General features: G+C 40.2%; 1 protein-coding gene across 2 annotated transcripts in view; it reads left to right on the top strand.

Annotated features, from left to right (window-relative positions):
- The window catches only part of alg6 (ALG6 alpha-1,3-glucosyltransferase), a 106,283-nt gene that overhangs the window by 15,059 nt on the left and 75,968 nt on the right, over positions 1–15,256 (top strand). For both annotated transcript variants that reach the window (XM_062028257.1, XM_062028256.1), the window contains exons 9-12: positions 3,299–3,384; positions 5,601–5,685; positions 6,829–6,899; positions 9,821–9,889. In XM_062028257.1, the coding sequence (XP_061884241.1) occupies positions 3,299–3,384; positions 5,601–5,685; positions 6,829–6,899; positions 9,821–9,889 (311 nt within the window). The remainder of the gene's footprint in view (positions 1–3,298; positions 3,385–5,600; positions 5,686–6,828; positions 6,900–9,820; positions 9,890–15,256) is intronic.

Raw genomic sequence — 15,256 nt, forward strand, 5'->3', positions numbered from 1 at the left:
GCCTGTCGTGGCGGTAATCCTAGAACCCGTTGGTGGACACCGGCGGTGAGGGATGCCGTCAAGCTGAAGAAGGAGTCCTATCGGGTTCTTTTGGCTCATAGGACTCCTGAGGCAGCGGACAGGTACCGACAGGCCAAGCGGTGTGCGTCTTCAGCGGTCGCGGAGGCAAAAACTCGGACATGGGAGGAGTTCAGGGAAGCCATGGAAAACGACTTCCGGACGGCTTCGAAGCGATTCTGGACCACCATCCACCGCCTCAGGAAGGGGAAGCAGTGCACTATCAACACCGTGTATGGTGAGGATGGTGTTCTGCTGACCTCGACTGCGGATGTTGTGGATCGGTGGAGGGAATACTTCGAAGACCTCCTCAATCCCACCAACATGTCTTCCTATGAGGAAGCAGTGCCTGGGGAATCTGTGGTGGGCTCTCCTATTTCTGGGGCTGAGGTTGCTGAGGTAGTTAAAAAGCTCCTCGGTGGCAAGGCCCCGGCGGTGGATGAGATCCGCCCGGAGTTCCTTAAGGCTCTGGATGCTGTGGGGCTGTCTTGGTTGACAAGACACTGCAGCATCGCATGGACATCGGGGGCGGTACCTCTGGATTGGCAGACCGGGGTGGTGGTTCCTCTCTTTAAGAAGGGGAACCGGAGGGTGTGTTCTAACTATCGTGGGATCACACTCCTCAGCCTCCCCGGTAAGGTCTATTCGGGTGTGCTGGAGAGGAGGCTACGCCGGATAGTCGAACCTCGGATTCAGGAGGAACAGTGTGGTTTTCGTCCTGGTCGTGGAACTGTGGACCAGCTCTATACTCTCGGCAGGGTCCTTGAGGGTGCATGGGAGTTTGCCCAACCAGTCTACATGTGTTTTGTGGACTTGGAGAAGGCATTCGACCGTGTCCCTCGGGAAGTCCTGTGGGGAGTGCTCATAGAGTATGGGGTATCGGACTGTCTGATTGTGGCGGTCCGCTCCCTGTATGATCAGTGCCAGAGTTTGGTCCGCATTGCCGGCAGTAAGTCGGACACGTTTCCAGTGAGGGTTGGGAAGAGCTGGACGAAGTGGCTGGGGAGAGGGAAGTCTGGGTTTCCCTGCTTAGGCTGCTGCCCCCGCGACCCGACCTCGGATAAGCGGAAGAAGATGGATGGATGATGGATGGATGGATTATTTTATGTATTTATTTATTTATTTTAAAAAAAAATTAAATTAATCAATCCAACAAAACAATACACAGCAATACCATAACAATGCAATCCAATTCCAAAACCAAGCCCGACCCAGCAACACTCAGAACTGCAATAAATAGAGCAATTGAGAGGACACACAAACACGACACAGGACAAACCAAAAAAAGTGAAACAAAATGAATATTATCAACAACAATATCAATATTAGTTACAATTTCAACATAGCAGTGATTAAAAATCCCTCATTGACATTATCATTAGACATTTATAAAAAAAAAAAGAACAATAGTGTCACAGTGGCTTACACTTGCATCGCATCTCATAAGCTTGACAACACACTGTGTCCAATATTTTCACAAAGATAAAATAAGTCATATTTTTGGTTCATTTAATACTTAAAACAAATTTACATTATTGCAATCAGTTGATAAAACATTGTCCTTTACAATTATAAAAGCTTTTTACAAAAATCTACTACTCTGCTTGCATGTCAGCAGACTGGGGTAGATCCAGCTGAAATCCTATGTATTGAATGAATAGAGAATCGTTTTGAATCGGGAAAATATCGTTTTTGAATCGAGAATCGCGTTGAATCGATTTTTTTTTATTTTGAATCGAATCGTGACCCCAAGAATCGATATTGAATCGAATCGTGGGACACCCAAAGATTCACAGCCCTAGTAACCAACACAAGATGCCAGAGACTGTGATGACACTCAGACAGGCTGCTGGGGGAACATTGTCCTTAACTGTGAAATTATGTGTGCAAACATACGCTTTGTGTAAAGGGGTGTGAAAGTTTGTTGGGGACGGCGAGATGTGGTGTGGTGCTTGTGGCAACTTCTGGGAGGGAGCTGTTGTAAGTTTACCTACTGAACTACATTCTGGCATCTCAGATTGCTGCCCGCTCACAGAAAAATGGCACCAAATGCTTCTCCCTGTGAAATTCCAACATAGCTTATAGGTGACGGTGCAGCACCAATTGCTGAAGAGCCTGACCCCCTTCCCGATCATGTGTTGCCTTCAGGTGGTGTTCAAAAAAATTCCCATGGTGGTTATTTGGAGAGAAAACAGAGAGGGCTGTAGTTTAGACAGCGAAACATTGCACAACCCTTTGCTGACGGGGCTGCCATGAGGGTCTACACAGCTGTGTTGTGAGCAGCTGTAGCATGGAAGGGAGACAGAAATAAGATGTCTGGCTGTGGCCCGACACTAGAGCATTTGTAGATTATAATAATGAGATCACATTTTATTAATTTGGAAGTGCTAAAATCATTAATGTAATAATTTGAAATATGTAATCTATTAATGTATACATGTATTACTTTCACTGTGTTTTTGTTTTGCAAATTGTCTCCAACTCGTTAGACACAAATGAAGTTTCTCTGGGCTGAAGGAAATGATGACCATTTCCTCAGCTGACATTTAATCAGCAAATTATTTAATTAATTTCTAAACTTAACATCAAAAATCTGAAATATTTACACTCTAACCTAGCATTTATAAATAAAACTGTCCAATTAATTCTTAATTAATTATTCCTTTAAAACTTTGATTATTACATTATGTTCTGTGGTTGGTCTGTAACTGCTGGTCAAGGGAAAACTACTCTCTTTACATGACTTTTGATCTTATGTCCCACTGTTTAGAAATAAGTCCCATGTTTTTCGGAGAGCGTGTCACTTACCACACACTTCTGAACTGTACTTTCAAAACCTGTGTACCAGGAATGTTCCCGGGAATTTCTGTTTCACTTTCCGGAAGGGAATTTATGTCACTTATTTGCTTTCTTTCCAAATTGGACATCAGAGTCATATAGTAATTGAGTTTGCAAAGATATAATGACGTGTTTAAAAAAAATACAGTATATGAACAATAAATGGTCATTGCAAAATGTATTGCAGTAATTAAATGTTCTTGAATGTGATGACAATCATTTGGCCTGTCGGCGTGGCTCGGTTGGTACAGCGGCCGAACCAGCAACTTCAGGGTTCCTGGTTTGATGTGAATGTGGAAATAGTGTCAAAGCGCTTTAAGTACCTTGAAGGTGGAAAAGCGCTATACAAGTATAACCCATTTACCATTTATCATTTAACCAAGTTGTGTACTTGTGTGGACAGGATAAGGTGGCCAACACATGGTGCAGCTTGAACGTCCTAATAAAGATTAGATCCATTCTGTCCAGTGACTTTCAACTCTACCTCAGGTAATTCGTACATCTGTTTATCAAAACTGATCTTCTCCATCTATTGTTCTTTCTGTGATTTGTCTCTTTCTTCCATTCAACCTACCTCTCTTATGTCGTGAATCCTTTTGGTGGGAAAGCCGAGCCTGCCCAAGGGTGTGAATACTGTGAATGAGTGAGCTAGAAACATCTTGTGGGGACCCTCTGAACATGAAGTCAAAGTTTTTAGAATGTGGCGACAAGAACTTTGGTGTTGCTCTTGGAGTTACTGAAAGGAAGTGTGTTGTATACAGCAAAACAAAAGTAAAACCTTAATGTCTTTATGATACAAGTTGTTCTGAAAAAGAACCAGGTGTCAACTAAGCATCACAGGAAGTTTTTGGATTTACTATTTTGAACAAAAGCCGACATCCTGTAAATCACTGAGAGGAAACAGTTGATGTAACAGTTGTGTCATGGAGGATTGTGTTTAAATAGCTCAACACCCTAAGTATAGGTCATATGTTTCCTGCATGAGCATGATTCTGCCAGACTGTTAATTCCTTGGCTCAAGTCAGACCTCCTTTACTGTAGTGAATTTTGAATTTCAAACAAATGAAAAACACTCCTGTCTTTTGGCACTGTATTTAAAATGTGCGCAAGTATATAGAATTAATCCACTCTCAAACAGTGTGAAATGCCACCCTTATACATAAGACACTTGCCGTTGTTTAGAGTGAGCATACTGAATTACCGCACTAGAGTAGTTCCATGTCTGCTCAACTTTACACAACTATTTTCTATTTCTGAAGCACAAACACATTGTTGCCCTGATACCTCAGCCAACTGACAGACCACTCGACACATACTACCACCTAATCACACTCCTCTCACTCCCCCACCCCCCACCCCCAGTAGGTGACAATTGAAGGGTTAAACTAATGGTCCAGAGAGAGGGGTCCAGTGTTTTAGTGCTCTTTTCTTTGTCGCTAGAACCTTCACTACAGGGGTAAATAAAATAGAGGATCTACAGTCAAATGATACTGTCAATGATCAACATAGTCAATGTTTGGAAATTGATATCTACTAATTGCTCTCCTGATGTGAAGCCCTGTCAACAGATTTTGTGATTCTGGAACAAAACTTTTTTTCTTACAGTAGAGCCAACATCGATAACTTCCTGCATCTCAAGACCGATACCGATAACGTATTTGATAATATATATATATGATTAATTTTGATTTAACTGTACCTGTGGATATTTTTATTATTCAAGTAATTGTATTCTCAGGGTAATTATTTACTTAGTCCAGTTGCAATAATTAAATGCTCTCAGAATAATTACCTGAATGAATGAGAATTTCCATAGGCCTGTTTCCGAACATTTTGGGATTTATACCCTAAAATCATTCAGGTACATTAAAGGTTGGCTCAAGAAGTTGCAGACTAACAAAACCACCTCAGGGTCAACCCGAGCTGTAGGCAAAATGTGATGTAACTGTAGTTTGTGCACACCTGGAGGTTAGAAACACTCAAACAAAGGTGGATTTAACAAACTACATGGGGATTTGTACTGACAAACAACAGTATCTTCAACAATGCTAAAGGGTTGGTCTTTCAGCAATATAATTTTAATAATGAAATCACAGATTGCTTTAGCCACTGGTTTTTCATTAGCAAACTTTTGCCATTGGAACAAGCACCACACCATTTCTTTGCAACTGGGCTTTTAAAACATGTGCTTTTCTTACATTAAGAAGGTCAAATGTGTGAAATTCCCATCGACAGTTTTACATGCTTTTTTTTCATTGCAAAAAGTTCAAACTGTAATATTTGTCAAATGTCCGATTTTTACACATTTTCAATCGGTATGCATGATCAAAAGCTGTATTGTAAAAGTCCCCTAACCATCTGATGCAGTTTGCAATTTACAATAGCAATTTTAATTTTCCATGGACAATCCTTGCTTGACACTTGAATGTTTGTCCAATCTGCGCCCAGTTGAATGACATTTACTACGTATATGCATGGTCACAAGCTGGCATGTCAAATCATATAATGTGAGCTGACTGTGCACCAGTATTCATTTAATGTTGAAAATCAGATTTAAAATCTTCAAATCTTTGTAAAATCTCATCAGATCAGGCTGGCAATGTGTTGTGCTGATATATAATATTTTCACAGTTTGGTCCCTTGGAATGAATCTGAATCATCTGAATATATGTTTTGATTGGGTTTTTATGTTTGTTTGTTTTCAGTATGGCCTGCACTATTTTAGCAGTCCTACCATCCTGTATCCAAGTGTTGAAAAAACCCACCTTCTGGCAATTTAAAGTGGCTATGGTGAGTGATTTAGGCACAGTCATCCATCCATCCATCCATCCATCCATCCATCCATCAGCGCTGACAAAACCTACCTTCTGGCAATTTCATTGGCCATGGCTAGTGATTTAGGCACAGAAACCCCTTCAGTTCACACATCCATCCATTCACCAATCCATCCATCAGTGTTGACAAAACTACATTCTGGCTATTCAAAGTGGGCGTGATCAGCGATTTAGGCCCATCCATCCATCCACCCACCAATCCACTCAACCATCCAGAGCCTTTCCAATGCTGATGTCAAGCCAAAGGCAGACTACACGGTGAAATGGTCGCGAGTGTCCATTATTGAGTAATTTTGCCTGTTTCCGTCATTGAAGTATTCTAATGTTAAGTGAGTTGCAATAATACATATACTAATATAGTGGTACCTTGATTTCCGTTATTAATCTGTTCCAAATGGTTTAATTGCAAACCTAAACAAATTTTGCCGTAGCAAACAGTGTCCTGTAAATCTAATAATCTGTTCCAGACAACCAAAAATATTAAAACAAAGCACATTTTTTTAGAAAACATTGGTTTTTTACGTGCATGTACAGTAATTAATGAATGAAATGGATAAATGACCATGAAATACCACTTTAACCTCTATTGAAGTTGGCGGCAATGAGCGAACGCCACCCCTGTACTTTGCAGCTAATTATTTTTGAAGTTCATTGCATTTCCCACGATGTTTATCAAAGTGCTGGCACTCGTGTCACATTCAAAAACACACAGAGAAGGGCATTGTGCTCACACAACTTTGTTTATGTCAACTGATGTAATTGCAAGCATGCGCGCAAAAGTTTTGCTCTACAAAACTACAAAGCAAAGCCAGTAAGCGCCATATATACCCTTGATTGTTTTGCTTGACTTACCCTAGCCTTGCGGTTCATTTAGTGACTCGATTAGACTATTACTGTACACTACAGAAATTATTTTGCTCCATGGTCGGTTATTTTGCAATCATACTAAATAAAGTAAAGCAGATCACCAATTACAGTTAAATTGTACAAAAAATGTTTCGCCAAAAAGTTGGATGCATGCCAACTGATGTACCACTGTATACTTTCTTAAAAGTCCACTATTATCATTTAGTAACAATTAAAAATTCTGTCCCTCTAGGTCAACTCATCACTGGCATTCTTCCTCTTCTCCTTTCACGTCCATGAGAAATCCATTCTCTTGGCTTCCTTGTAAGTATAGCAAAAATACAAATTGAATTATCCCCCAAGAAACGCTGTCAATCTTCTACACCAGGGATATTCAACACAATTGTTTTCGGGCCACATTTCCAGAAAACCAATGGCCGATGGCCGGACTTCTCCCTTCACTATTATTCGTATTTTGTATATTCAGTAGAACCAGCATTATCTACTGTTATTAATTTATGAAATTAATTGGTTCTTCAACAGGATTTGAAAATCGAAAAGTTTGTGTAGTGAAGCACATTTCTCAATAAGAAACAATGTACCGGTAAATATGAATAATGGGTTACAGCTAGGGGTGCAACGGTACGTGTATTTGTATTGAACTGTTTCGGTACGGGGGTTCCGGTTCGGTTCGGAGGTGTACCAAACGAGTTTCCACACGGACATATTAAGTAGTGTAACGCACGTTGTGTAAACAATGCACACCGAGGCACAACACACAGCATGCTAGCAGCTAACGGGCTACGATAGACTGACCATACGTCCTCTTTTCACCGGACATGTCCTCTTTTGCGGAGCTGTCAGGGCAGAGTTTCTTAAATGCCTCAAATGTCCGACATTTTGAGTTAGGGTTGCATGTATTTTCAATGTATGTTCAGGGTTAAGAAGGGGTTAAAAACAAAACAAATTGTGCGCACAGCACTATTCGTGAGGGAGGGGCAGAGACAGAGAGAGCGAGAGAGTTATGATAAACGCGCATGCGTCGCCAGGCTCTGCTTTTTATCCATAGATTTATCAGATTTAATTTTTTATTATCTATAGCAGGGGTTTCAAAATTGTGCCCCGGAGGCCATTTGCGGCCCACAGCTAATGTTTTAAAGGCATTCTAAAAATACTATTAAAGTAAACAAAAACATAACAAAAGTGAAATAAAAAAGCTTAAAGGTGAAATGTAATTTAGAAAAAGTTGCAATGTTGACTAATAAAACAAAGGTGTTTTTTTTTCTTTCAAACTGTCATTGCTCAAAACATAATATTGAAGCAAAATCAATGTTATTATGAATTATTGACCTATCCCAGGTTCCGTTTACTTCACATAAAATATTCCACTAAGAAAAATATTTTCGGTGGAAGATTTTGCTAATTTGGTAAATAAATAACCCAAAAATGTACAGTATATTTTGTTGTTCTCTTACTGTACCGAAAATGAACCGAACCGTGACCTCTAAACCGAGGTACGTACCGAACCAAAATTTTTGTGTACCGTTACACCCCTAGTTACAACCTTGACACAATTCCCTATTTTAGTTAAGGTTTGTACACTTCCAACACAATATAAAGTACTATAAAGTATAGTATACTGTATATCAAACAAACTTAACAAGGAGGTGATGAATCAATTTTTTCTCTATTAACAAGCCAAAACAACAACGTCAAGTTGAGCTGTTTTCTGTATACGCTCCTCTGCCAACACGTGCGCATACACACAAGTCACTTTGGTGCCTTCACAATTGATCAGAAACCACAAAAATCCTTAAATTTAACAACCATATAGCTACAATAATAAACATTTAAAAATTCTAATCTACTTAAATTACATTAACATCGTTAAAGAAGCAGCTCACATGAGGAGAGAAAGGAGCAGACCAAGGGGGTGAAAGGGGGAGGGGCTGTCTATATGCTCTTGGAAGAGACGTCGCTGAACGTGAAGTAGTCTTCTCTTCCTCCGTAAAATAAGTCCGCTTTGGCAACTTTTTCCAGAAAAGTGGGTTTTCATCACCGTTAAAAACTTCCTGTGGTACGAAGCCAGTTTCCTATCTCTTCAATACCAGCAGCAAGCACAAAATGACTGCCAGCGGGACACAACATTTTTAAATGAAGCGTTCGTACAGCAACACCTTAGTTACAGAAATCACATTACGAAAACAATTTGTAACTTCCATAAAGGATAGGGCTTACAGGTGTGCGTTGAAAAACTCTTCAGTTATGTAAATCACAAGTTTGGTTAAAGGTTAAAATGTTAATGCAAAGATCTGCCAATGTGTTTACAATGGTCCAAGTTCCTCTCTACTCTGTTTTTAAGAATTAGCTGCAAAAATGTTTGTATCCCAAGATTTTAACTGAACTCGGGGGCAGATATGGTGTTATTCTCGGTCCGCTAGTTGAATAGCCTTGTTCTGCACATTTGCAAAATGACTTTTTTTTTTGCCCTTTGTCATCACATTCAATTTAACATTGTCATAAACTTGAGCTGTGTGTGCTCATGTCAGCCATATTTCATCAGATAACATACGTGTTGTTCATGACCACTATATAAAGATAGAGGGTAAAGCCATGGGTACATTCAAGAGCAGAGGATCTGTGCTCCTCTATTAATCTAGATTAGAGTAGATTGTTGCTTTATTAACTATTGAGTTATATTTCCCACCTGTCCCCCCTAAATCAATCAGTAATGCATGTCTAGGGATTAGGAAAGAATGGAAGACAGCAGCTTGGGGCGGTGTTTGCGCAGGATCAATTATTGGGCTGTAACAGGATCACCAACAAGCAGTGACTGTAATTATGGGATCAGGGACTGGTGGAAAGTGCCCCCCTTGGAGCAGTAGAGTATACAACATCACTTGTCAACACTGATGCAAGCAGCCAGCCATTAACTTCACACAGTAACGCAGGGGCAAAATATTGTTGTTCCTTTTGAAATATGACACTTGCTGTGACATGTTTCCATCACTTATTGTACATACCAGTTATGTTAATGATTAAAACTATAATGGTTAATCAAAGAGTGACTGCCATGTGAGGAGACAATAGTAACCGATTTATGTGGATAATGTATCTTGTCATTAGTTTAATATTACCAACACGTGTTGCTGCTGACATTTGATGCTCACATAACACTACCCCAAATCCTTTACTGTACAGTGTTTGACAGTGTTGATAACCTGCTTATGTTGATCTTTTTTTAGGCCTGTCTGTCTGTTCCTGAATGACCTTCCACTAATGGCCATTTGGTTCCTACAGGCTTCAACATTCAGGTAACTCAAAATGTGGATTTGGAAGTACAGTATTTATATTTCTCAATGATTGTATTTATTTAAAGGGACCTGTGATGATTTTATTCTATATTTAAACGTCCTTATGTTCTGTGATGCAAATTTTGCTCCACAGTCACTTTTATAACCTGTCTATCTGTTTCTGGAGGCGTTACCCAATTGCAAATGAAACCATGCCCCATCCTCTCCAAAAGTATCATATTTTATCTTTTGAAAAAGTACACCGTTTAAATATATATCTTGAAGCCGTCACTGCTCTTTTCTTTCCAGGCACAGTTGGAAAGAAACTTTATAAACGTACAGATTCAACTGGTCACAACATTCGGTACACCTGCACCTTTTCCGATCAATTGCCATTACATGTTGTATGTCGGTGTTATTATGCGCATGCCAAAATTAGATAAATTGTCAATGGATTTTACTTGTATAGCGCTTTTGTACCTTCAAGTTACTCGAAGCGCTTTGACATTATTACCACATTCATATACTGATGACACATCAGGAGCAACATGGGTTTTAAAAGGAAACTGCAATTTTTTTGGAATTGTGTCTATTATTCACAATTATAAGAACACAAATGTTTTTTTAATGCGTTCTAATTCATAAAATACGTCAACTATGCGGCAGCTAACAATGCAGCTAATAAAAGTAGTCTATTGCGCCCATAAAGCTCTCTAAAAACATCCAAAAACTGCCAACACTCCATTTACATCTCGTGACCTGAATATAAACCAAATATTAGAGATATTGGTATTATAAGCACTAACACAGACAAACTATTTTTAGCTGTGCAATGATCACAAAGAGCTAAATAGCTTATGCAGCTACAGTATTGATATACTGTGCTGCTGCTGCTGCATCGCCTCCGAGTTGGTGAACGTTAATGATATATTCTAAATCAGACCTGGGCATTGTGCGGCCCGCGGGCCGCATCCGGCCCTTTGTACGTCCCTGTCCGGCCCGCGTGAGGCCAATTATAAATTACAAAATAAATTTTAAAAAGCATCTATTTCGAGTGTGCAATACAACGGTGCTGCTTTTGTTTTGAAAAGCGTTATTTGTATTACTTCCGTGTGGACGTATGCTCGTGCGCGCAGCGGCAATCTCAAATTACAAAATAAATTTAAAAAAACATCTTTGTCGTGCGTGCAATACAACTGTGCTGCTTTTATTTTGAAAAGTGTTATATGTGCGTATGTCCTGTGAGGGAAGGCGCACAGCGACAAGTGATGCCCGCTAAAAAGAGAAAAGTTGATGACGAATGGCGTGTTTTCAACAAGACAAGTAAAGGTAAAGCTGTGTGCTTATTTGTGGTACACACGTTGCTGTGTTTAAAGAATATAGTGTAACGACCTGCTGAAGTAGATGTTGTCTTCTTGAGTTGCGTAAATGAGTGAGGAGACGTGCGTGTGGAAGGAACGAGATATGTTGAGCTGTGTTAGTATAGCTTGCTCAATAAAAGTTTAAAAAGAGCGTCAGACTTGATGTGCACTTCTTCTGGACGCTACAATTGGTGGCAGAAGTAAAACTTTGCGCATACTGCACTGTTTGTGTGCTACGTCATCGGGAGGTACGTGCCACGTGAGGAGCTCGCCGCAAAGAGAGAGAGAGAGAGAGCGTTTACAGGTGCAGCCACGCTGCTTGCCACGGGGGGAATTCCGCCCTCAATGAAGACTCCCAGGTTTGATGGCAAGGCGAACTGGGAGGCATTTCATCCCACTTCTGACATCAATTGTAGCGTCCAGAAGAAGTGCACACCAAGTCTGATGCACTTTTTAAACTTTTATTGAGCAAGCTATACTAACACAGCTCAACTTATCTCGTTCTTTCCAAAAGGAAAACCAATCCTCACTCCTCATTTCCGCAACAGCAACGCTTCCTCCTTCTGCACCAATCACCTTACAGGCGTGCTACGTTCACGTTTTCTTATCTGGTTAAATAAAGGTTTTACAACAAAGAGGATGCAGGATAAAGTGACAGAAATTGAAATTTTTGTATTGTAATATACATCAGGAAGTGTTGTGTAAGAAAGTGTTAAAAATAAAACCATCAAAAGCCATCTGCTTTTGTATAAAGATAAGTTAGGTTAAATGAAAATATTATTATTATTATCTATCTTACGGTATATCAAAAATAATTTGAGCAAAATTTAATTGAAATATTGTCAGTGTGGCCCTCCAGCAGTGCTCGGGTTGCTCATGCGGCCCCCGGTAAAAATTAATTGCCCACCCCTGTTCTAAATCATTCCTCTATCTTGTATAGTAGAAGGTTGTTGCCATAAACAGAGAAGTTGGTCAACTTTGACATTGAACTTAGACCCAGTGATGGCGAGAAAGACACGGAAAAACACTTGTTTGTGGCCACAATAAAAAAAATTTAAAAAATCCCACCTTTTGGGAGGATTTTGATTAATTCTTTATCTAAATGGGAATATATGAACACACTATCAGTTGAAATCCCAGTGAGAGCAGACATTGTACAGTAAGTGGTTGTTTTGTCACGTGCATAATTTGTATTTCTGTTTAGCACTTAGCAATACTGTGACAGTACATGATGCTTAGTGTTTCACTGAAGCTGGATCTGTTTAGCACACAGCTTGTAAAACTTGTAGCTGAGCCTCCTTATAACCAGGCTTAAAGGTTCTGGATCATCATTTGTCCCAAACTAGTCGTGGTTGCCTCTCATAAAGTCTGCCATGGTTGGTAGTGTTGCGATGTGTCTGTCAATCAATCAATCAATCAATCAAGGTTTATTTATAAAGCCCTAAATCACAAGTGTCTCAAAGGGCTGCACAAACCACAATGACAACCTCTGATCTGAAACCTAAATCTGGGCAAGAAAACACTTAAAACCCAAAATGGGAAAAAGTAGAAACCTTGGGAAGGGGTTACAGATGTGGGGACCACCTTCTGGTTGACCAGCTCCAATGGATGCCAAGTGGGTACAGTTATTGCATTGCATCTGTGAAATTAATATGCTGATGTATGCTTAAAATGACCAAAATACATAAATATTACATCTTATTATGAATGTGTCTGTTACAACATTACATGTATACTTGCAGTGTGTATACAGTATACAACGTTGATGGAGGGTTTTGGATGTTTTTAGAGCATTTTATAGGCAGAATAGAGCGACTTCCGTTTGCTCCATTGTTAGCTGACTTTTGCTAGCGTTTTATGAGTTAGTGCATAAAAAACATACAGATTGTGAGCTTGTCTCACATCGGGAATTTGAATGTGAGGCAACATTAAAACAAGTGCAGTTTCCCTTTAACATGGTCACAGGGGGAACCGAGGATCTAGCCCACAACCATCTGGTTGGGGCCAACCACACTACAATTCTGAGCCATGCTGCCCCTTTTAAAGGCCTACTGAAACCCACTACTACCGACCACGCAGTCTGATAGTTTATATATCAATGATGAAATCTTAACATTGCAACACATGCCAATACGGCCGGGTTAACTTATAAAGTGCAATTTTAAATTTCCCGGGAAATATCCGGCTGAAAACGTCTCGGTAGGATGACGTTTGCGCTTGACGTCACGGATTGTAGCAGACATTTTGGAACAGCATGGTGGCCAGCTTAAGTCGTCTGTTTTCATCGCAAAATTCCACAGTATTCTGGACATCTGTGTTGGTGAATCTTTTGCAATTTGTTTAATGAACAATGAAGACAGCAAAGAAGAAAGCTGTAGGTGGGATCGGTGTATTAGCGGCTGGCTACAGCAACACAACGGCGTCCGCCGCCACGCCGCTGTCCTCACCGGTGTCTGGGTTGACTTCCTCCGTCTCCGGGCCGCCGACTGCACCGATGATCGTGGTGAAGTCCTCCGTCGCGCCGTCGATCGCTGGAACGCAGGTGAGCACGGGTGGTGATGAGCAGATGAGGGCTGGCGTAGGTGGAGAGCTAATGTTTTTAGCATAGCTCTGTCGAGGTCCCGTAGCTAAGTTAGCTTCAATGGCGTCGTTAGCAACAGCATTGCTAGGCTTCGCCAGGCGGGATAGCATTAACCGTGTGGTTACAGGTCCAGGGTTTAGTTCAGTGTCTCCTGATAGTAGAAGTAATAGTAGTATTGTTGATCTTCGGTCTATCCTTCCAGTCAGGGGCATGTTTCTTCTGTTTCTATCCGCAGTTAAGCACGATGCTATCACGTTAGCTCCGAAGCTAAAGTGTTTCGCCGATTTATTGTCGTGGAGATAAAAGTCACTGTGAATGTCCATTTCGCGTTCTCGACTCTCATTTTCAAGAGGATATAGTATCCGAGGTGGTTTAAAATACAAATCCGTGATCCACAATAGAAAAAGGAGAAAGTGTGGAATCCAATGAGCCCTTTTACCTAAGTTACGGTCAGAGCGAAAAAAGATACATCCTGGCGTCCTGCACTACACTCTAATTCTTCACTCTCACTTTCCTCATCCACAAATCTTTCATCCTGGCTCAAATTAATGGGGTAATCGTCGCTTTCTCGGTCCGAATCGCTCTCGCTGCTGGTGGGAATGATTGTAAACAATGTGCAGATGTGAGGCGCTCCACAACCTGTGACGTCACGCTACTTCCGGTACAGGCAAGGCTTTTTTATCAGCGACCAAAAGTTGCGAACTTTATCGTCGATGTTCTCTACTAAATCCTTTCAGCAAAAATATGGCAATATCGCAAAATGATCAAGTATGACACATAGAATGGACCTGCTATCCCCGTTTAAATAATAACATTTCATTTCAGTAGGCCTTTAATAATAAATAAATAAAAATATTTTTTTCTAAGTCCTACCTTATTTTGTGTATCATCCTAGCCCGAAGCAGAAGGGGAGGAGCTATTCCCCTTTTGGCTGAGAGCTTACTTAATGTCCAAATAAATACATCCACATCTTTGTTACGTCACAACGTAGACAGACTGCTAAACCCTGCGAACAGAGGAATCCAAAACTGTGTGCAAGCATGAAACGTATGATTTGATGCCTTGGCATTGTTTAACGCGAGTATCCAATATTGTAACAACACTAGTAAGTCAGAAAAGATTCAATTCATCATAGGTCCCTTTTAATATAATTTATTTAACACCATTTTTTTTTTTCATTTAATCTATTATTAAATATGTTATTAAAATAACATAATAACATAATTTAAGACGGTCAATCCTGCACTGTTTAATAATAATATGAAGGTAATTTTTTAAATAAGAATGATGTCTTAAAAATGGCTTGATTCAACCACATTTAATAAGTCCAGGAGAAAAACAACCGAGAAATAATTAAGTGGTGTCATTCAGTTTCAATTCCAGCGTCCAAACATATGTCATGACCTGGTTAATAGTCGGCCCAGTCCACATAAATCTGTCACTTAT

This window comes from Entelurus aequoreus, linkage group LG19 (genome assembly GCF_033978785.1).
Source record: "Entelurus aequoreus isolate RoL-2023_Sb linkage group LG19, RoL_Eaeq_v1.1, whole genome shotgun sequence".
Taxonomy (NCBI): Eukaryota; Metazoa; Chordata; class Actinopteri; order Syngnathiformes; family Syngnathidae; genus Entelurus; species Entelurus aequoreus.